This window comes from Parus major, chromosome Z (genome assembly GCF_001522545.3).
Source record: "Parus major isolate Abel chromosome Z, Parus_major1.1, whole genome shotgun sequence".
In the NCBI taxonomy this organism is placed as follows: domain Eukaryota; kingdom Metazoa; phylum Chordata; class Aves; order Passeriformes; family Paridae; genus Parus; species Parus major.
Window position 1 is genome coordinate 46,819,621 of NC_031799.1, and position 21,588 is coordinate 46,841,208.

General features: G+C 43.3%; 1 protein-coding gene across 2 annotated transcripts in view; it reads right to left on the reverse strand.

Annotated features, from left to right (window-relative positions):
- Positions 1–3,359: 3,359 nt before the first annotated feature.
- ELP1 (elongator complex protein 1) overlaps positions 3,360–21,588 on the reverse strand; it is a 33,544-nt gene continuing 15,315 nt past the window's right edge. Inside the window, exons 17-36 of one of the 2 annotated variants that reach the window (XM_015653234.2) lie at positions 21,469–21,574; positions 20,678–20,793; positions 19,892–19,965; positions 19,210–19,288; positions 18,871–18,950; positions 17,885–18,025; positions 16,730–16,815; positions 15,567–15,715; positions 14,599–14,722; positions 14,078–14,175; positions 12,765–12,966; positions 11,739–11,800; positions 11,152–11,214; positions 10,974–11,034; positions 10,265–10,378; positions 9,509–9,620; positions 8,244–8,371; positions 7,712–7,866; positions 6,634–6,712; positions 3,360–4,756 (exon numbers count right to left, since the gene is read on the reverse strand). In XM_015653234.2, coding sequence (XP_015508720.1) covers positions 4,689–4,756; positions 6,634–6,712; positions 7,712–7,866; positions 8,244–8,371; positions 9,509–9,620; positions 10,265–10,378; positions 10,974–11,034; positions 11,152–11,214; positions 11,739–11,800; positions 12,765–12,966; positions 14,078–14,175; positions 14,599–14,722; positions 15,567–15,715; positions 16,730–16,815; positions 17,885–18,025; positions 18,871–18,950; positions 19,210–19,288; positions 19,892–19,965; positions 20,678–20,793; positions 21,469–21,574 — 2,097 coding nt within the window. In that variant the 3' untranslated portion in view covers positions 3,360–4,688. The other variant, XM_015653235.3, reaches the window with a different exon arrangement.

The following is a 21,588-nucleotide window of genomic DNA, read 5'->3' on the forward strand; positions in this document are numbered from 1 at the left end:
AACTTGCAGAAGCAGCAGAACACTACTAATAAAAATCTCCTGACTCTCGATCTGGTTTGTACAGTTCAAATTCGTCCTAAGCCCAGCTCTGACTTAAGAAAGATGCTCTGTGTGAAATGGCTTTCAGTAAGAGTGCACAGAGCTTTTGCTATACAAGCAAAATGCTGCTCCTAACACTTAACACACTTTCTGTGGGGAGACTGTCCTCTTCTTCCATTCCCCCAGGCCACCAGCATGTTGCTGTACCCACTCAGATGGGGCAAATAGTAAGTTGCTGTTGCTGGAAAAGAATAAAGATGTTTCTGTTGTAAAGTAGTCCCCAAAAATGTGTTCTTTCAACCTGGTATGCAAGAAGCCAGTCCTCACAGAGGGTCACATTTATTTCATGCTTGTGCTGAGATGGGTGCTGGATGGTGAATCCACAGAGACAGCACACCCAGTTCTAGCCAAGCAGTGTAGCTGAGATATTTTCAAAATACCTAAGTCTGCACTTACCTGATTTCTAAATACCTGCCTACTCAATAGCTATTGGACAATCTTTTGCCTATTTCAATTTAAAGGTACAATGCTTTTCAAATTAATTGCGCCTCTTTAGAGATGTGGTTTTCACATTATAATGAACTAAGTTCATCTAAAGGATGCTTTTTTAGGTGATTTAATTAATTTCAGTAAAACATTTGGAACATTGCCAAATGTAGTGTTCAGTATCTTATTCAAGATTTCTGTTTGTTTCCTCTACTTGTTTCAAAACTATTCTGCAAGACCTTGCCATTTCCCACCTTTCTGGGTCTTTTAAGTATTTATCACTCTCCTATGACTCACTGTGCAAAATCTTTTCTTAAATCATTCATCTTTCACCAGAACAGGGTACAGTAAGGTGAAGGGTTGGCCATTACCTTATTTAAAACACCAGTAACAATTCAACTTTTGCTGACATCAGTAATAATATTCCTTAAATTGCAAAATAAAGCTTAAGAGAGTAAGGAACAGTAAGAAAAGTACAGCCAGTCTGAATTCATTCTTGACACAAACTAGGGCTTCAGCTGGCTCCAGAGGTAAAGTGCTAATGCTTTGCAACAGGAACTAATTTGGACCAAAGCCAGTTGTAAATGCTGGAGGGCTGTGGTCTTCCTAATGGCAGACATAGGCCAGAGAGGGAAGCCATGCTTCTTCACAGTGAAATGCAGTGCTCATGGCCCACCACATCGGGGTGGAGTTTTGGTTTTAGTACCTCTTAGGGCAGGTCAGAGTGAAGCATAAACACATGCAATCCATCTGTATGGGAACAGAGTGCAGCTGAGGCACAGTTGCCACACACTCAAATGTGGAGCACAATTGAGAAGGACAAGCCTGTGTATGATGTTGTAAATCAGTGGCATCACTGGGAGAACCACTGCCACCAGGGCTAACCCCAGGGGGAGGGATGGCTGCAGGTCCAGCACTCGCTGTGAGGTCACCACTGTATGGGAAAGGTCTGCAGGAAGGCAGCAGAGTGTACAAGCTCTCTGAAGCCAACAAGGGGCAGCCAGGGGCAGCTGCCTATAGGGGTAGCCTCAAGGCCATGAAGGAAACCAAGGCAGGAAATGCAGACACTGTCACAAGTTACTTCATGTGTGCCTTTGCAGGGGACCCACAGCCTTCCTCCAATCTTTCATTTACACCTGGTAAGTCCATACGGGAGACTGTGAGCAACCAATACGACATCTTTGTTGGAAGAAAGCCTAAAAACAGCAGCATAATCTTAATCCTCATCAGCCAGTGATGATAAAGCATCTTCCTTCCACCCCTGGCTGTAATTAGATCTCATCTGGAGCTGTATTCTGCAATACTGTTATAGGAACGAGGCCTAAAGCCAAGAAAAACGTGGTAAAGGACCTTCCATGAGATGTGCCACAAGAAATGTGGTGAGAGGATTAACATGGGCTGATGGTAGGTGATGGATGACAGGTTACCAGGTGGAGGGCCAGATGGCCCTTGCCTCTGCAGCCATCCAGGTGGAAAAGAGAGTGGTGCAAGTGTTGTGTTCCATCCTTTGTCCTCTCATTGCAATTCTCAATACTCATTGACACAGAAAGTGGTTCTTTCCCCCTCCTCTCCATTTACTACTGCAGTTACAGAATATTTGACTGTAATCTCATCTCTGCTTCTCCCAAAAAGAATACATTTATTCTCGGAAAGCCTTCAAGGCAGAGGATGAGAACATGACCACCTTGCAGACAAGTCCAGGGTCTTCCCCAGAGCAGGGATGCCTCTTTGGAAAGATCTGTGACTCTGACTCCATTGGAGTATACCCAGGAACACTTGTACGCAGCACTGTACAACTGTATATTGCAGGTGCGTTTATCACTGGCTATCTAAGAACCTATAATCTATTGCTCCAATGAACCACACTGTTTGTGTTACTGTTCGTGAAAGTTCCTACTGAACTTGATGGGATTTCTTTTCCTTTTGTGTTTAATGAAGCTAATCAGCAGAGAGGCGAGAAATACCTAATAAGGGAAACAGACTTCCATACAGCCACATTTGCTCAGAGTTTGAGATATCTTTAAAGTTAACTCCATATTTCTGCATTAATGGCTTACTTCCATTGCTGGTTATTGTAGGAGCCTCCACAGAATTCAAAAGAGCAAATTCAATGTGTCTGTAATGCCAGTAACTGAAGCTGAGTATATTTCAAGATTACATGCATCATTAAGGAAGCAAAAGAACATGCCAGCAGAAATCAAGGGAAAGCTGACTCCTAGCTGCTGCTAAGAAACTAAGGTTCAGCAACTGCAGAAGTAGTAAGCAGGGCATCCACCCTCAAGACTCACTGACACTGGGTGCTGCTCCCAGCTCTACTGCTCCTTACTCCAAGTACACTAGGGAAGGAAAGGTGTAGGGGAAGACAGTAAGAATTCAGTGATGAATGATTTAGAAGACTGGTCTTTCACTTGGATGGCAGATTTAAAAGGGTTTTGCCGTGATGGGAGAACAAGAAAGCACACCTAACACAAAAGAGTCTTTGGCTTTCACCATCACCATGATGGAAAAGCAAAAGAAATCATACACATACTTTGGCACAAGCATGAATGCTCAGTAAGCCAGTAGCAATTTTACCTTTTCTTGTGTTCTCTTTCTAGACAACAGATTAAGTTGTGTAAGACCTCAGCGTTTCCTGGCATCAGATTTAGGAATGTCAGGAATTACTGGTGTGTCACATTTCAGTTGCAGGGCCAGAGTGCTCTGCAAAGGAGCACAGACTCCCTCATCAACCCTTTCTCCAGATCTAGTAGAAAGCTTCTGTATTGCACCATAGACTTTGCTCTGCTACCATTTTGAAGACCTGATCTTTTGAAACAGTCTTGCCCTGGAAAGTCTTTCATGTGTTTTGCCATCTCAAAACGCTTTATTTAGTCTTGGAGAATCTCTTTCAAGTGTAGTCACAGTACTTGACAACAAGTTTAAGTCGTCCCCACAGAACCCAGAACAGGCCATGCAACTCAGAACAAGTGGAAACAAGATGTGCTCCAATGCTTCAGACTGACAAAAGGCTTTTACCACTCCCCTCCAGCAAGCCCAAGACAGCACAACATGGTGCAAGACCACATGGCCACCCCAGTTCAATGGAGTTCTTGCCACACAAGAGGAGTGACCTGCAGCACTGGACATGGTCATGCTGTGCAGTCGGAACACAGCTTGCTGCCATGCCATTAAACACCCCCAACATACAGTAAAGCCCCTTGTTTGAGCAGTGTTTTTCTGCAGCACCCAGCAGAAATGGCCTGAACACTGCAGCTACCAGGCCAAAATTAACCAGGAAGGGGATGCTACCAATGAAAAGGTTTCCAGCCTTGTCTCTCCCTCTGCTCCCAGAACTGCTGCTGTTATTTCTCGCACCAGATCGCAGAAGTATTCTGGGGTAAAACCTAATTCTCAGCACAAGACCAGTTTCCAGATGACACAGTTCTGCAATAGTGCACAGCATTACCAGGGAACACCTGCTGATCTGTCAGTGTCATAAAGCAGCGTTAGACTATCTTTGATCTCAGATAATTAGGGTGGTATTACCCAGCAGAGCGTGACAATGCCACCACCCTGCTTTTATTCATGTTTTCCTCTGTCCAAGCCCTCCCTGGTGTGAATGGGCCCAGTTTCAATACAGCAATGGCTGTTGGCACTGCAGGATTCACTCTGATGTAACAAAGCAATGATGAAAATCTGGTATCAGCAACACCCAGCTTCAGCAGAGAAAACACAAAATTTGTTCAGCAACTACAGCCATTTGCTATTGCTACAGTCTTACAGGCAAGCTCTCTAAAGCAGGCTGAAGTGCTTAAAATGTGCCCTGTCATCATGGCAGGTATCAACTCTGCGAGGAAGGGATGGCAGAGAAGATAACCCATCCAATACTGGTGGGATTGCTTCATCCAGACGGGGGAATAGTGGTAGGAGCTTTCAGAGCTGCGTAACCTTTTGCTCCCCAGCCTCACAAGCCACCTCTGCAGTGGATGTGAGTGGCTGTGCCCATAAGCGTGACACCAAACGGGTCCCAGTCACAGCTGCACCAGGCAGAGGGACCCTTCACTCGCACAGCCCTAAGAACAGTGTATCAGAAACACCAGAACAGCAACGGCTTCTGCAAAGATATAATGAAATTATGTGAAAAGTTTAGAGTTCAGAGTCCAGAGGAATTCCTTGGCTTCTGGTTACTGGAGAAGATGCAGTTTCCACTGTAGATTTTTATTGAATTTCGGTGGAGTCAGTACTTCTGGATCTGAAAGGCAAATGGAACAAGCGTCAGAACAGGGGGTAACAGCAATATAGTTTCTTCAAGAGCTGTCAACTACTTTGTTCACTTTTCTTAAATCAAAGGATGCTGAGAAATCTCTTGATATCTAATGGAAAACCACTCAGAATATTCATGGAGTCCTCATGGAGGTAAAAGTGAACTTCACTTTATTTCTATCTTTAGCACACTCTCATAGGTCACAGAGTGTGTGCGGCTTAACAAGCTACTGTTGGCTAATACATTTCGTTTATCATTTCTTGTACACATCATCATTGTTTTTCCTCATTCTTGCTGCTGCAGGAAAGTCCCAAGGACACTGTCTTTGGAAATGTTGTCTGGGTTGAAAGCTGGGCTGTGCAGACAGGCTTTGACTAAAATATCATGCCCTTGCTCTGTTAAAATGTTCTCCTACAGATATCTACCATTTCCCTATGATGACTGATCACCAGGCTGCACAGGAGAGTGTCCTCAGAAAACCTGCTGTCACCAGGAAACCTCTGGGCACACCAAGTCCCTGTCCAATCATTAAGTGTTACTGTTCAGAACAAGGAGGCACAGGCACAAAGCCACAACCATTAGTGGCACTAAGCAGAACTCCATTCATTCATGTGTCACTGGCCCATCATGCACCAGAGTGAGCTGGCTCTTTTTGGTTAGACAGGTCACATCTATAGATTCAACAGAGGATTTCCCCACACAATTTCAGGGCTAGCAGGGAAAGAGGATGTAGGACTGTTGGGAAGGTAGAATTAGAAAGAAATTATAAATATGACTTTGTAGCCAGAAAGGCTAAGGAAGAAATACAAATGATAGCACGGTTTGAATAATTCAAAGAAACCGGGCTGGTATGCCAGAACACATTCCTTCCTGCAATAAAACCAAGCTGAGACCCCTCATCCCAGCCTTATAAGGAAAGGTCTGAAGGACCCTGAGATAACTAAAAATATGCAAAAATAGCGATTTCTATAGGTTGTACACAAATGTTACTATATTAGTATACTTAGAAAGATTGGTTAGTAAAGGAATAGAATATTCAAAGGTATAGGTTATATAAGCAGTGGTATAGAAGAGCTCGGTCTCTTTTTCCGGCTCTCTCACTTCTGTTATGTTCTGTAACTCTCTTTCGTAGAAATCTTAAGTCTTAAACTCATGTATTCGTATCTTACCCTCTTTTGTATTGCTCTCCCTGAGCCCACTTTGAGCTCTATCTGTTGGCTCATAGTAGGCTCTCTCTCTCTCTCTACCCCACGCCCTGAAATAAACTTCTAACACCTAACTCGATTATAGAGGTCTTTGCCGTGTCTCTGACCGTCCCCAGGAAGTGTCTCCTACATAGGACTAGCGGGAAAACAGAAGACTGGGGAGTTGGGACCACCTTTTGCTAGGTTTCTCAGCCCTAATTTTGTATTCACTGCAAGGACTTTAAGACGGCAAAGTGACACGACAGATTGTAGCCTGGTCTGGTGAAGAGCCAGGCCTGACTGCCAAAGCCAGAGAGAAAAATTCATCAGGTAAGTTACAAGAAGAATTATTTAACACATTCCTTAGGAAATACTATTTTCAATTCCCTCACAACAGACTGACATTACACACAGAACCCAGCAGCAGTTGAGATATTTTAGCACAGGAGACAGTTTTGAACTGAGACAGTTTTAGCACACAAATTCAGAGCAAAATCAACTTTATTAAGAAAGCTGCTCACTTGCCACAAGCCAGGGTGGTACACCATAAGGAAAAGCAAGGAACCACCACAGCTGAGAAACTGATACAACTCATGGCAGGTAGCAGTACTTGGAGAAACTCCAAGCCCACTAACCTCCCTGACATTTCACACCCAAACTTAACTCAGAGCCTCAACTAACCTTGTACAACTGGAGGCACCATCCTCTTTTGCTGATAGGCAGCCATAATGCTGTTTGCAGTTGAATTGGGTCCCAAGACCTGTAAAAAGAAATAGCCATGTTTCAACCTGAACAAAGCAAAGCACAAGCAGAGATACTCTCAAAGGAAACTCTCCTATTATTGTCCAAAACTAGGAGATCTCACAGTACAAAGTGAACAGGATCAAAGAGTGATCAGTGTGATCAAAGCCCAGTAATGTCTCAGAAAAGTTAACACAGAGGCAGCAAGACAGAACTGTTTTCACACAGCTTTTTGGAACACAGAACTCTTATCCAGCTTCTTCACAGCACCATAAATGTCATGATTCAGCAGGACTGATTTCATTACAGCACCATCAATATTTAAAGTTAATTTGGGACTCTCTGTTCCCTGTCAAACAGAACAATTTTAATCTGTCTTTAAAAGTCCTGCTAATCAGCAGTTAGGGAGAAGATACGTTGTGTTCACCATAAATATTCAGAAACCACTTACTAGAAACAAAGACTTTTTTACTCTGGAAGGGAACTAACTAACTAAAGCCCTTACGATTTCCTTATTTTGCATCAAGCTGAAGCTTAGAAGTCTGACATAACCCTTCCTTTTGTAATTTACTCCTTACGATACATGGTTCACACTAAATTGACTAATCCAGTAGCTTTTCACTTCACAAGACCAGGATGGACAACAACTGCTCTAGTACACTTCTACCATTAAGTCTAGAAAAGAAGGGAGTGTTTCCATATTCTATAAATTGCTTAAGATGGAGCTTACAAAAACAAGTCACCACTAGGACAAGACAACTCAAGCCTCAGAAGACCTCATCACATCCAATGTGGCATTCAGTGCAGGGAACACAGTAGGTTATACATATTGTATCCATCTAGAGTGTACTGATTTGGCAGGTCCTGTCCAGAATATCTACTAAACCTCTAACAGAAAAAAGCCCCAGATTTTGAAAGCCATGGAAGGATTCTAGGCTGTCTGCTGGAGAATGCAAAGTACAGCTAAACACTTGATACTGTCTAGTGAGTGTGACAGGTATTGTGGATGAGCACAGACCAGGCTGACAGAGCTCTGTTGCAGGTCTGAAGTCCAGATTTCTGAGACTGAGGTCTCCATCAACTGCAAAACCTCTTCCAGGACTTTCTGCAGTGCCCCAGCTTGCTCATCATAACCAAAGAGCACAAGCTGCTTCAGAAGGATGTGTATCTCTCCTGCAGGTGGGAACAGAAGCAATAAATAGCAATCAAGACAGATATAATAAATCAACAGCTGCATTTCTTTGCTATCAGCACAGGAAGGAGAGCAGCAATTCAGAACTGGTTCTGTTCCCTTACAGTGTCTGAGAACAAAAACAAGATAAATCTGTAGTGCCACTGAAAAGGTTTCTTTTCTCTGTTCCCAACTTCAGATGCAGAGAGGTCATGCTATTTTGAGCACAGAGGCAGGTTGACTAAACCAAGGTCCAACACACGTGGAACAGGAAGCTTTTCTCCCCAGCGTATACAGTAAGAACAAGAGTGGGCACACCACCTAAGCTGTCCTCATCTTCTCAAGCTGCAGCATGGATTAAGATCACCAATTGTCCTACCTTTCACAGTCTCAACAGCACGAACACTCTCTCCCAGGACTTCCAGAAGGGCAATATCCTCAAAAGGACTCCCCTCCTTCAGGCTGTATCTCTTACGCTCCGCCTTGCGTCGGTTCTTTGAGGATCGCCTGAAAAGAGCATGTTCAGTTACAGTGTGCACAACAGGATTAGCTGTTAGCAGGGTTAAGTCTGAAGGAACATCAGCAGTGTACATGAAACTTGTCACTCAAGTCCTTGCTTCCTCCAGCTGATGGAGGACTGCATGTAACCTTAGGTGCTGTGACAATGTTTTCAGTGCTACTCAACCAATGTCCTTAGTGATCTGGAACACAAGACAGGAGTCAGGCTGTTTCTCTGCTCCAAAAAGGACTGCTCCATGTTCCAGCAAGGTTAAAGCATGTCTACAACACAAAGCAGGAGCTAATCCAAGCACAAAGCAGTAGTCATTATCAGGCAAAGCTGAGATCCACTTAAAACACTGCTGGCCAAGGTCTGTGCTTCGCTGTGAACATTTTAATTTTTGCCTTTTCCAGAGCCTGCTCAGCTCCTACCCATGATCACAAGAAAGCAACTTCATTAATAGACAAGGCCTACTTGCGTAATGTTCCCAAGTGATCTTCACACTCTGACACTGAATACTAAGGCTGCACTCTCCTGTTTACATCTGGTCCACAAAAAAAAAAAAAAAAGTGTCTAAAAAGTCCACATTTTTTCCACAACTGTATTTTTCCACAATTCAACCAGGGAATTCAGAAGTGGTCCCACAGATTACACCAGCCTGTTACACACCACACCCCACAGTGCAGCTCATGTTCTTGAAAGCCCTCAAAAACAATGCACACAACCACTTTGGGAAGACATTGGTATGAGATTTAGTAGCAACTCCCACACACCAAGTGTGAAACCTGGGCCAAAGAACACAAGATATGTGCACAAGCTGTTAATATTTGAGAGGCTCTGCCTGTACTCTGTGTCTAGCTTTCTACAACCAGCTATTCTGGCCATATGCCCAACACCCATGGAGCCAGAACCCTCCCAGAGTTTCAGCTCCTCTGCCAGGCACCCAGTTCCTGTTGCACTAGTAGCTTCTGGCTTTTTCTGCTCTTTCCCTTCTAATGAGAGTTAAAATAACCATGAAATGCCTGTAATTAAAGCAGCACCAAGGCACACACAGCTGCAAGGAGGAGCATGTCAAGTATGAGCAAGCTGACCACCTGAATGCTGATGCCAAAAAAGTCACTCCCTGATTGATGGCAGATACCTACGCTGATATTCTTGAATTGCTGTGTGAGTATTTGCTGTTCATGTCACTGGCTGTCACAACACTGCTGGTTTCAGAGAAAAGCTCCAATTCTGGGCAATTTGGCACTTCATAATCTGCAAAACATGGTAACAACTGTCACAGTATGGAAAAAGGTCAGAATTATTTCAAGCTTTCTGATTGATCTGTATAGCTTGCTGGGCAGATGCATTCTACCTGCTGGTGTTCTGGAAACTTATAGCTCCCAACTCCCCTGAGCCAGCACACAGGAAGAAACAGTAATTATGAGAACAGCACCACTCCTCTGCCCTGGTGGGGATCATGATATTGAACAGCACAATCAGAGGGATGACAATCTCAGTGCAGCAGGTCTGGACTAGGACAAAGCAATCTGTTTTCAGAGGAATTCCTTGAGCCTGTGTAAGCTGGCAGGTGAATATGTTTATAGGTACTTGGCACGAAGGACATTCTGAGCATTGTCTCACACAGCCAAGATGGCATTATGGAGACAATGCTCTGTCATTTTGAAGAGCTTACAGGTGCATTTTCATTGCATGAATGCTGTGACCCAAGGAAGAGCTGAAAATACAGAGTAACTACACTCACGGAGTGAGGAGGGGTTGAGAAAGGTGCTGTTTTACTGCTGTAGATCCCATTGAACCTAAAGGAGAGCACAGCTTCATCAGAGCAAACAGAAACCAAAGAAAACATGATCACAGTTATTTATGCAGGAGAAAGTCATATGCACTTCAATACTAACCCTGCAGGTTCTCACAGGCCTTCCCCTTCAGCTCTCGCACCACTTGCAGGCGACTTTTATGGCGAAGAAATGCTGTTTTCTGGGAATCTAGGAAGATCAGCTGACTCTTCTGAGCTGATCATCAAGAAAATCAAAACATAAACATTTGTGCAAGAGAAACACAAAAGCATTTTTTACACAAGCACAGTCCTTCAACAAGCGCAGAAAAAAAACCCTCTCAGCTCATAAAGCATGAAAAGAAAGAACAAGGAATAGTAATGAAACATTATTTGTGGAAGGGAGAATAAAGCTATCAAATATTTTTTTATTTCCAAAAGCTACTCATCATAGCTTACAGGACAGGTGGACATTTTTCTGGTCCACAGCTCTGCTGCTACATGTGCTCTGAACAAGGACTGTCTTGCTTCATCATGGACATGCAGACACAGACACTTTTGCAGCTTTTGACTGTGAGGTCTGGAAAAGCTCCAAAGGAGCCTGACTAAGCTGAAAAGATCCCATGACACTGCAGGGCTTCAAGATGCACTGAGGACAGCCAAGTGCAGCTAACTGAGCAGCATCAATTAGGTGGATGCAAAGTATCCAGCCATACACCTTCCAGTACTGGAATGGTGATACGTACATAGTGCTGTGACTTCCCACAGACCCATCAAAGAGCTTCTTTAGCCTCTATAGCACAGAGAAATCTTAGATTCTTGTACAGACTCACCTTCCAAAATAGCAGGTTTTAAGTTGGTCTCTAAGATATCCAATCTACTATACTTGTGAATCTGGATCAGGGAAAGAAGAGAAATTTTATTTAAGGATCTTACCCAGATCACATCCCTCTGTTTTTGCACTCTTAAGATGTATTTCCACTTCTGTTCTTGTGGTTTGAAATGTCTTACCAGCCTCAAAGCCTCTTCCCAAAGAGCCCCTTCTAAGAGCAGGAGAACAGCCTCCTCATAGTCCTAGAAGAAAAGAGCGACCATGGGTTGCTGTTGATGTTAGTAATACATGTTCAGATAGGAGCTACTCAGATGGGTATTTCTATGCAGCAGTATCCCAGTCAAGAGAGAAAAACACTACTATGCCAGCTGCTTTGAGGTGTTGACATAAAAACCCCAACAAGAAAACAAAAACCACAAGCCAACTCAGCAAAACTATGTTTCTTCTCCCACACTAAGGGGAAATGCCTCTGGAATTCCCTCTTCCTTATTCCAGCCCTCATGTTTCAGCTTTCCTAGACAAAAGCTTTTCATACCAAAGTGTGGGCGGCTTCACAAGGGGAAAAACTCAGGGACACTGCATTTATCTCCACCCTGCTCACTGCATCACCCAGGCCTGCTCTGCCCTCCTCAAGGGAGCCCAGGGCACAGACTGTTCTGCTGTCAGCATCCATGTGGTGCAGGATAACAGAGAAAACACAGATGGTGAATCTAAATGACAGATACTTGGCATTACTGGGACACAGGCAGGAGGGTGATTACATTACCTGAGTGTACTGCTCCAGGAGTATGGCTGCCTCTGCGTACTTTCTCTGTTCAACTAGTTTTCCTACAAGAAAAAGTGAGGTTTCAGCTTTTCAGAAACAGCTGGATTTTGTGCCAGAAAACTACAAAGTAGAGGAAAATCCCACTCACTGAGACATGCTCAGTGACATTTCTATATGCTCAGAAATGTACTCAGTTGCTAAATCGAGCTGTAATTTAAAAAGGGCACCACAGAAAAGCATTAAATGCATGAAGGATTTAAATCACATTAAGTGACAGAGAAAGCAGATACTGGAATATCCAACTCCAGAAGACTAGACTCTCAGAAGCTGTATTTCCCGTGTTAAGTGGCCCTTCATAAACCCCACCTCCGAGTAAGGCTGAATTCAGGACAAGGCTCCATTCTCTTGCTGAAATAGGTGAAATTTCTCTTGATGAAATATACACCACGTCCACAACACACCTCATGTATGACATGTGCCAGTGAGCACAAATTCTGTGACTAGCTACCTTCTTCTCCTTAGAACAACACACAGCTTAATGTACCAGCTAGTCCTAGTTCCTAGCTCGCTTCAAGGAGAAAACAAGATACAGCTCCAAATTATCCAACAGCCTTTAAGGTTGGTGAATAGGCACAGCATTTGCACCATGTCTAGAGGCCTCAGAAATGTCAGACACTTCAGTGCATGTCCATTCCTTGAGGTTAACTAACAAAGCAATTTGAAAGAACAGTTTGGCAACCAGCTCCAAGGGAACAATGCAGCCAGCGCTGGGCAGCTGAGGCCACAGTTTGCTTGGCAGCTCCTGGGTTGCCTACCCATTCAGCTTCAACATCTTTTGGTTCCTTTGGGAAACAACGGTCATATGCAAATGCACAAACCCTTGGGGAAACATGGGATCTTTGTTCTCATTTAAGAAAAGTGCTGCTGAATACTGAGGTTTCCATTGAATTATGGGAAAAATCAAAGTGAACCATACATAACAGCAGCCACTTCTGCTGTGCACATTTGCATCTCTTCAAGGCATACCTGCCATGTCCCGTGCCAGGCTGGACTGCTTATCCTTTGTGTAACCAAGCTGTGATGCCATGCACAGGGCTTGCTGCCAGCTGCCACTGCTCTGAAAAGCATCAAGTGCTTTTGCAAAGATGCCAGCACGAGCAAATATCAATGCAGCCTGTTCATACAGCTGCTTCTGAATCAGGTACTCCCCATATGCATCACTGATATCCTGAAAAAAAAGGACAAAAAAAAAAAAAAAGAAAAGGGAAAGAAAAGATTAGTAAGGTGAGTAGCTGTCCTCCATTAGTATAAATTAAGGGCCCATCAACAAAAGCCTCTTACCCAGCTTCTCCAAGGAGTTTCTAGGCATGAAGAGCACATGGAGACACTTCATAGGGCTATGGCAAGTGACATAAGGAGGCACCTGCCTCTCCAAACCAAATGCTGTGTAAACTATGCACTGCAGGAAACCAGACCCTTCCTCCCCACCCACATGAGCAGTTTTAGTTAGCATGTCTCTCAGAACCAACCTACTTTAGGAAACAAACACTGACACACAAAGGAACACGAAAGCCCTGTAACTCTATAGGCACAGGCTACTCAGAGCTCACTATCTCCATGAAGAAGGGACAAGTGGATTTGACTGGAAGGATCCAGGGGAAATAATAAAACACTCCCAATGAGTCATTCAGAAACAGACCTCCCTCATGAGTAAAGACTCCTTTCTGCTTTCACTGTGTTGCAAGTAGTCTGATTTTCTCCATTTCCCCTCTCATTCAACTCCTCCTTGTATAAAGGCTTGTGTGTATTTACAGTATCTAGATTAGATTGTATTACATGCACTTTTATCTCAGGCTTGGACAAGCTGAAGTTCTTCAGTAACACTGAAACCAATAAGGGACACTACAAACTTGGAAACCGCACATCTGAAAGTGTCCAAGTTCTCCAGCACTTTTCAGAATAGCTTAAGGATAATGAATTGTCCCCATAGAATCTGCAAGCCACACAGAGGTCAAAACAGGGAGAAGTCCTCTTGAGGTTATAGGAGTTACACAGCAAAATAGTGCAGAAGAAACAGGACTTCCAGGTTATCTCTGAGTCACAGGATTAAAGGAGTAACAACCATCGATGACCAGGTCCCACAGGTTTAGTGCTGTGAGTCACTCCAGCTGTTATCTCAGAAGAGGGTCTCAGACAACACTGGAATAGCAATGACCTACAGAACTTGAACACAAGCAGCTGCAGTTCCATTTCTGCCCTCATGCAAACTGCTGAGAAGATACAAACACATGCATAAGGGATATAAAGCTTTGACACAGCACTGTCACAAGCTTACGCACCTTGTACTCCTGAGCGCTGGAGGGGTACAGCTTCAAGGCCTCAGAATACAGGTTCTGATCCTTCACCAAGTTCAGAAATTCAGAGAAGTGCTCAGGACCTGCAGAAATAATTTACTTGTAAAAATAAAAGAGAAAGTACATGGCCCTCCTGGCTCCCAGAGAGCCTGGGTTCACAACATGAAGAAGCAACTAGAGGCGTCTGGGTGGAAGAGCACCCATTTTACTGCTGTAAAATCAAGGCATTTGCTTCCATGAGGTTTTGCCAGAGATATTAACCAGGCACAATTCACTTGAACAGGAACCACACAAGACGTCATGTGCTTCATGACCACAGAGGTGTAAACATTTCTCTCTTCATGCACCAAGCTATAGCACAAAAAGCGCTAGTAGCAAAAGTTCACCACGCATTACCAGATGGGAAGATGATCTTGTGCAATCCTTCTCTTTCTTTAGTTATTTCCCCCCAAAGGCTCTCCAAAATGGAAATGTTACACTGCAGAAATCCTCCTTAGGACACCTACCACATTTGCAGAGGTGGCCAAGAGCTTTCGTGTATCTCTTCAAGTGTCTGTCTATTGTGTATCGTTGATAATTGGTTTCCATTTTCCGAAGGGTATTTAAGAAGGGTAAGTATTCTTTTGGGTCCTGCAAAGAGCAATAAAAACTGCAGTTGAGCTAATCCACTAAAGTCCTTATTTGCCCTCATCTTCACCAACAGACAGTCCCATAATTGAAAATGTATGATAATATCCTAAAAAAATGCATTTTTTCCCAAATGTAAGCCATCTTAAAGAATCAATTTGTGCATATACTCTTGCCAGAAATTACTAACTTGAATTACCAGGCTCCCACACGGACTTCAGCAGTATCTAAAGGACGGTAACATTTAAGTTTCAAGCCTATGTGTCATATGAAATGTTGTTTTTTATTATCTATCATTATCTATAAATTTACAGCCATAAAGTTGATCAACTTCCCCGCACCAAAGGTCATAAAACCTCTTAACACAAATATGGTGCTCTAACTGACAGACAGCAGAATTTGCTAAAACACTAGGAAACTCTGAAGATGCAGATGGGCATTTCAGGTCAGAGATTTCACATTAAAATGAAGACACATGCTATTATAATGGAAACCACTAAATAAGCAAGAATCAAGAATACAGAACTGAGAATGGAAGGCATAGAGTCAAAACACTTCAGATATCAATCCCTCCCTTCCCCAGAGCTACTTTGCCCTACTGCTTTAGAAGAGCACCGTTTCACTTGGAACACAAATTTTCAAAGTTGTGCTCAAGAAGTACTAAAGGATGCAGAGACACAACACTTTCCCAGCATCCTCCCAAGCACACATAGAGCTTCTGAGAAACTGGAATCCTGCCTAGGTAGAAAGCCATTACTAAGAAAACATGTAGGCTGATCTGCAGACTACAAAAAACCTTTGAGAAAGTAGAAAAATAAATTCCTTCGCAGGAACGATAAGCCAAGACCTTTTGAGACTTTTCTGCCACCATGACGACTAAATCAAAGTCATACGTCCCCAAGGAATAATCGTACAATTCATTGACATCCACAAGGAAAAGCAGGTACTTCAGTGCTTCTTCTGCACTCACAGCTTGGACATCTGGCGTGCTGCTTTCTGCAACAAGATAAAGCAGCATATGACCTGTTACACCTCCAGCAGCGGAACCCTGCTGAGAGGAAAGGATGCATCATCAAGCATCCCTTGACACCAGAGAGGGACCATGAGACTAACAGCTTGCTCTGTCTTGCAGAAGGGTTACTTTGCCTTTTCTGGGCAACTTCAAGGACCATCCCAAGCATAGCACTGAGCATGCAACTGTGATGAGCTCGAAGCATCAGCATGGAATAAAGGTAAAGTTTGCTAGTTTGAAATACTAGAATCCAGAATAGGAACATCCTATTCTATGATGAGAGAATTAAGAGTTCCAACTGGAAAGTGAAAATAGGTCCAACCCTGGGATTATCTGCCAGCAAACCTAGGTAAAAGAGTGAGCTGAGGGCATGTACAGCAGCCTATGGTAGCTGATATGCTGCTGTACTTAAACACACAGCTGGTTTCAAGTGCATTTCTGGTTTTTGGCATTTCGTGCAGTATCTCAGGGCGCAGCTGCACAGAGAGCTGCAGGTTGAGCTCTTGGTGGTGAAAGCTTCAGTGTTAACTGCCAACCCATTGCACAACAAAGGGGACAGAGACCTGTGAGACACTGAGACAGTGTCCTCAGCAGGAGCTGAGAACCTCCAGATTTTTTCAGGGGTAGATTGTGAAGGTTTAGAAGTTCTCACAGGTCTAGGGGTTCCTTTGTTTAGGGTCCTTTTCCAGAGGCATCAGCTGGAGCTGCTATTTTGTTAGTTAGTCATTCCACTGAGACTAAATTATATTAAGCAGGATCTCTGAGACTGTACTGTGCGAAACATGAGGTTGAGCTGGTCTGACTGTGCATGTGGGGGATGTAGCTGTGGGGGATGGTCTCAGCTTAGATGGCCCAAACGTGACTCCCAGTGTGGCTCTTGCATGGTCAGATGGGGAAGTTTCCCCCCCTAGCAGGTTTGGTTGGACAGCTAAGTTTCCTTAACACAAAGGTCCTGCAAACCACCCATTTTCAAGACTTTTGAATTCCTGATACAAAACCTCGAAGATCATGAACCTTCTGGAGAGCAATTTCTAGTTCTGGAGGACTTTTCTTTACATGTGCTGTCAGTATCGATAGGCAATATCTGGAGAAAAGAGAAGTAGTGAATGAAAAAGTGAGGAGGCAGAAACACAGCTTATTTTTAGCACAGTTTGTGCAAGTTCTAGTTTATGTCTTAGGAAAAAAACAAAAATAAAACTGCTCAGGCATTTTGATCCTCCTAGAGGAAGGCAGCAAACATGGGAAAAGAACAGAATATACCAGAAAGGTTCTTCTACTCAGCATGCCTTTTGAAACATGTCATAAAGCTGGAGGTGTGCTTTGTGTAGAAAGAGCACATGCCATTACCATTAATTAATAATTACCATGCCAGCCAACATGCTGACGAGGACATACCTCTCTCTAAATATTCAGATAGCTGGATAGTTTTCCAAATGAAATCTGGCACAAAAATAGCCTTTTTTATAAAAGGAAAGCTTTCTAGGGTGTTATTTATACTTCCATACATTTCACATTTACTATTTCAAAAGAGCTTTCCCAGCCAAGCAGATGCTTTCTTTTCTGAAACAGTTTGCTGGAAAGTGTCTAAACTCTTAGGGCTCAGCATCTACTCACCACATCTCATCTCTTTACACTGTTTAACACTAAGCTGCCAATAGTTTAGCATCATTTCACCAGGCACTGCTTTTAACCTATTTGCCCAGGTTTTATCTTTGTCTGGTATTGATTCATCCAAGGAGAACGATTACCAAAAATGCAATCAATCAAGAACATGGAGCTGATCATTTATGAAGTAATTCAGTATCAAACAGAATAATTTGACACTAATATCTTTACAAAAGGCCAGCTGCTTCAGTCAGCAACTCAACAAGATGAAAATCTTGCCATCTCCTAAACATAAGGTAAGCATCCTACATCTATTATTTTAATTCTGGTAGTAAAATGTTGGTATGCTATCAGTGGAATTATTTGGTGTTTCCAGGACAGCATTCTCAGCAGGAGCAAGGCATGGTATAGTTAATTTTGTGAAGCACAAGCTTACCTCAGAGAACCTAGGGCCAAACAACTGATGTGAAGGACAGCTTTGTATCCTGCCAGTGACTTACTAGAAATCTCTCTAATGGTTCCTTCACCTACAGTAAGAAGGTACTCACTTTTGAGGGTCAATGTGTTCCATGGCAACTCTCATCACATCACATATGAGGTTTACTTTTTTCTGATCAGGATGCTGGTGTGGCTGGCTGTTACTGCTACCATTCAGAGATGGGTACATACTCTTTGTGAAGTCTTCTTCTCTAGATAAAAACAGGTAATGTGAATAAGAGCACCATCCATTACGTAGCCCAGAACAAAGACAGTAAGGTTAAGGAACTCAAATGTAAGCAGAAAATAACTACTCATTAACTGCCACACTAATAGGAAGCTGTCCAAAAATCTGTCAGTCTAAACTGATTGTCAGCCAAGAGAGGCATTAAAAATAAACACATGAAAGTGGCTAAACAACTACTTCAGTAGCACAAAAATATCAGAAGGCAAGATTTACAAAATACAGTTGTCTTCTACTAAATCCACTGTGGATTTACCCACTGAACCATGAAGAAGAATAAGCCATTAGCTATTATTTCTGGTTAGGTCAAGATGGAAAATCAAACCAAACACCTAAGTGATAGTACCAGTTCCTACAAAATTTTTGACTTTAGCAACCTTGAGAAGTCCTGAAACTACCATCACCGTAAAGTCTAATCACTGAGCCTTTAAGAAAGGAGTCAGGGGACTTGGTTTGAGGATCCAAGCAAGTATCTTGGCCTCAGACTAGGTAATGCACTGCCACCTTGCTCCTCTTTATGAGGGTACAAAACTTTCTCTGTTCTTATTTACTGCTCTACAGCAACCCAGCAGAGAAGTCAAAGCGCTCAGATAATGTACTAATTACTTGCTGCAAAAATCTAATGACTGCCTGCAAACTGGAATTCCCAACAAGATACACTATCCCTGAAACTATGGAGCCTACTCAAACGTTTATAACTTAATGCCAGATTTCTGATTCCTTGCACCCACACTGAAGAGTTGCCAGAATTTTGACAAAATAATGTACCACCACTGATTACACAAATGCTTCCATTTGCAGACTTAGACTTACTTCAGTTCCGTGAAAAACAAGTTGATATAGTTCACAGACTCTATTTGCCTGATAAAGGTTTCTGTGTTTTCCAGAAATACCTGAAATGAGCAAGAGTATTACCACAGTTATTCTGAACACTAAGAACATGTACATCAAGTACAAGAATAAATCAGAGACCTCTGAAAGTACAGGATGAAGGAAATGCTAAATCAGATCTGTCTGTATGATGGTGTTGCAGTGCAGAACAGCCATCACTGCCAAAAGCAGAAATGACAGCTACACTTTTGAGTGCACTGTTCAGTTGACTCCAGGGTAGTTTAGTGTGGCAAACAACACAAGAGAACTGGGCAGACTTGCCTTGGGATTGTGGTCATAGAGAAGATTGAGGTTGATTCGCAGCTTCCTCATACACTGAAAAGCTTCCCTGAACATCAGCCTGAAAGAATGAGTCAAACAGGAGAGTTTACATAGTGGACAAGAAAATTGCAAATAAAGGCAACTGACTAGAGCCAAGCACAGAAACAGTGGAATGAGAACAGCCTACACAATCAGCTGTGTAGACTGCCTTTCAGAAAAATGTGCCAAGTCAATATAGTTCATTGCTGACCCTTGCAGTGGGACACACCAGTTCACAAGGTTGATGAAGCAAAACAGAACTTAGATTATTTTTATCACCATTAAAAGAGAGTGTTACATTTTGTATTAATTTCCTTTTCTGAAAATTTCAATGTAAATTAATTCAGTAAAAAATGGGAAACAGTCAGCTTAATCCTAAAGTGGCTGAGATGTCTGGAGAATGGAGATGAAGATTTCTCCAATCCACACAATTTCAGCACATGTAATAAACCCTTCAGTGGTGAAATGAGAAGTAACTGGCACAGGCGAAAGCTAGACTTCTAGGTGGTCACCCTGGAACAGTTTTGTTCCCTCTAACAAGGTCAATTCCTCTGAGTTTAGCCTCCCTCTCTTTTCCAGGTCAGTCAGCCTCTAACAGCACAGACTGGGGGAGGGAAGACAAGCATACACCAGTGCCATTTACCTGTCTAGCCACTTGCGAATCTGGGCAAGAACCAGAGCACGGTGGTGAATGGTCTCCAGATTTCCTCTTGGCATCTACAACACAAGATCCACACAATTACTTGTAGTTACTCTGCCTAAATTGTGGGAAAAGTGATAACCAGCAAATTTCTTAGGCCTGTCTGCTACTTGCAAGTGCATGGGCCTGTTGGCTCACTTCAGAGGACATGCAATTTCAACAACTGTGGAAAAATACCTGAACATTCTCTCAGCTCAGAAATATTCCTTCCTCAGAAGGCTGGTCTCTGGACCCAACCAGGCATGATCCAGAGCAATTTGATCAAGTTTCCAAGTTAGCTCTCCTCTGAGGAAGGTGTTGGGCTCCACACCACCGAAAGTACCTCTCAAATTACACCATTCTCCATTCTGTGAATCTCTGAAGAGTGAGCTCAGCAAAAAAATAAGTACCAAGGCTAATGCAGGCCTGCTAATAAGTACTAAAAGTGAGTCTTCAGATTCATGGTGAGAGGCTACAATATGTAGCACTGCACTTCCTTAGCCATTAGGAACTAGCAATAGTCCTCCCCATATTCTGCACATGCCTATCTGCCTGTACCAAACCTACTCCCAAAGGCATGCTCAAAACCCTTCTGCATCCAGCCAGGCAGCTGGAGATTTGTGAGGTGCTATGCTGCAGCACTGTAAGGCACCAGCTTTGCAGCACTGCACACACTGCAGGTTGGCCAGGTGCCCACTGTGACAGGCCCCTGCACACCCTGATGTCAGCAGACACAGGCAGAGCACTGACCTGCAGCACAACCTTTGTGTCCAGGGGAACAACAGTGACGATACGTGAGCCTCGCTCCACCTTGCGCAGGGTCTCACTGTTGGGTACAGCAGCACTGCTCAGGCCAGCCTGGAGGGCTGAAGACAACAGACATCAGCACACATGGCACAGGCAGCACAGCGCTGCATTAAGGACCTCCTATGTTGTAGGAGCCAGGCGAGGTTGTACTGGACCAACCAAGCCACCAGTACAGCAGTGATCTTCAACAATTCCTGACAGGCTGAGAACTTGCTGAGTGCTAATCACTACTGTACCTGTACACAAAGCAGAAGTGTATCCTCTGCACAACAGGATGACAAAGCTCAACAGACCAGATAAGAGTAGCACTGAAGGGTGTAAAGGACCAATAAGTTGTCCTGTCTTTACCAAGGTCATCACACTTCTTATAGCCAGACACCACCAGAAACTCTTTCTACAGTGATCCCCACTCTACCATATACCCTCAAACAGCACACACACTTCTTCTTCTGGACATGGAGGGAAGGGAGAGAATGCAGGGCTAAGCTGTTGGAAACAGTGTCAACTACAGCACTAATGCTCTTCCCTGTGAAAAGCATGTGATATGTATTCAGTTCCCTGAGCTCCTTGCTCTCTGGTAGATTTCTGAAAGAGCTCTCCTACCCTCATCTCTTGAACACTTCTTTTGAGGAACTCAAATACAACAGGTTTGGATGTAACAAATGGAAACATCTTGTGTTTCCAAGACGAATGCTACAAATTAGCAGCAGCAGGCAGCTGGTGCTGATACTTACCCTTCACTGATAAGTTCTTCAAGCAGAAGCACTGACAGGTATGTGAGTTGGTTGTCACCAACAAAAACTCATTGTATGTTGCAAATGATGTAATGTTAGAAGCAACCTGTAAAAAAACCA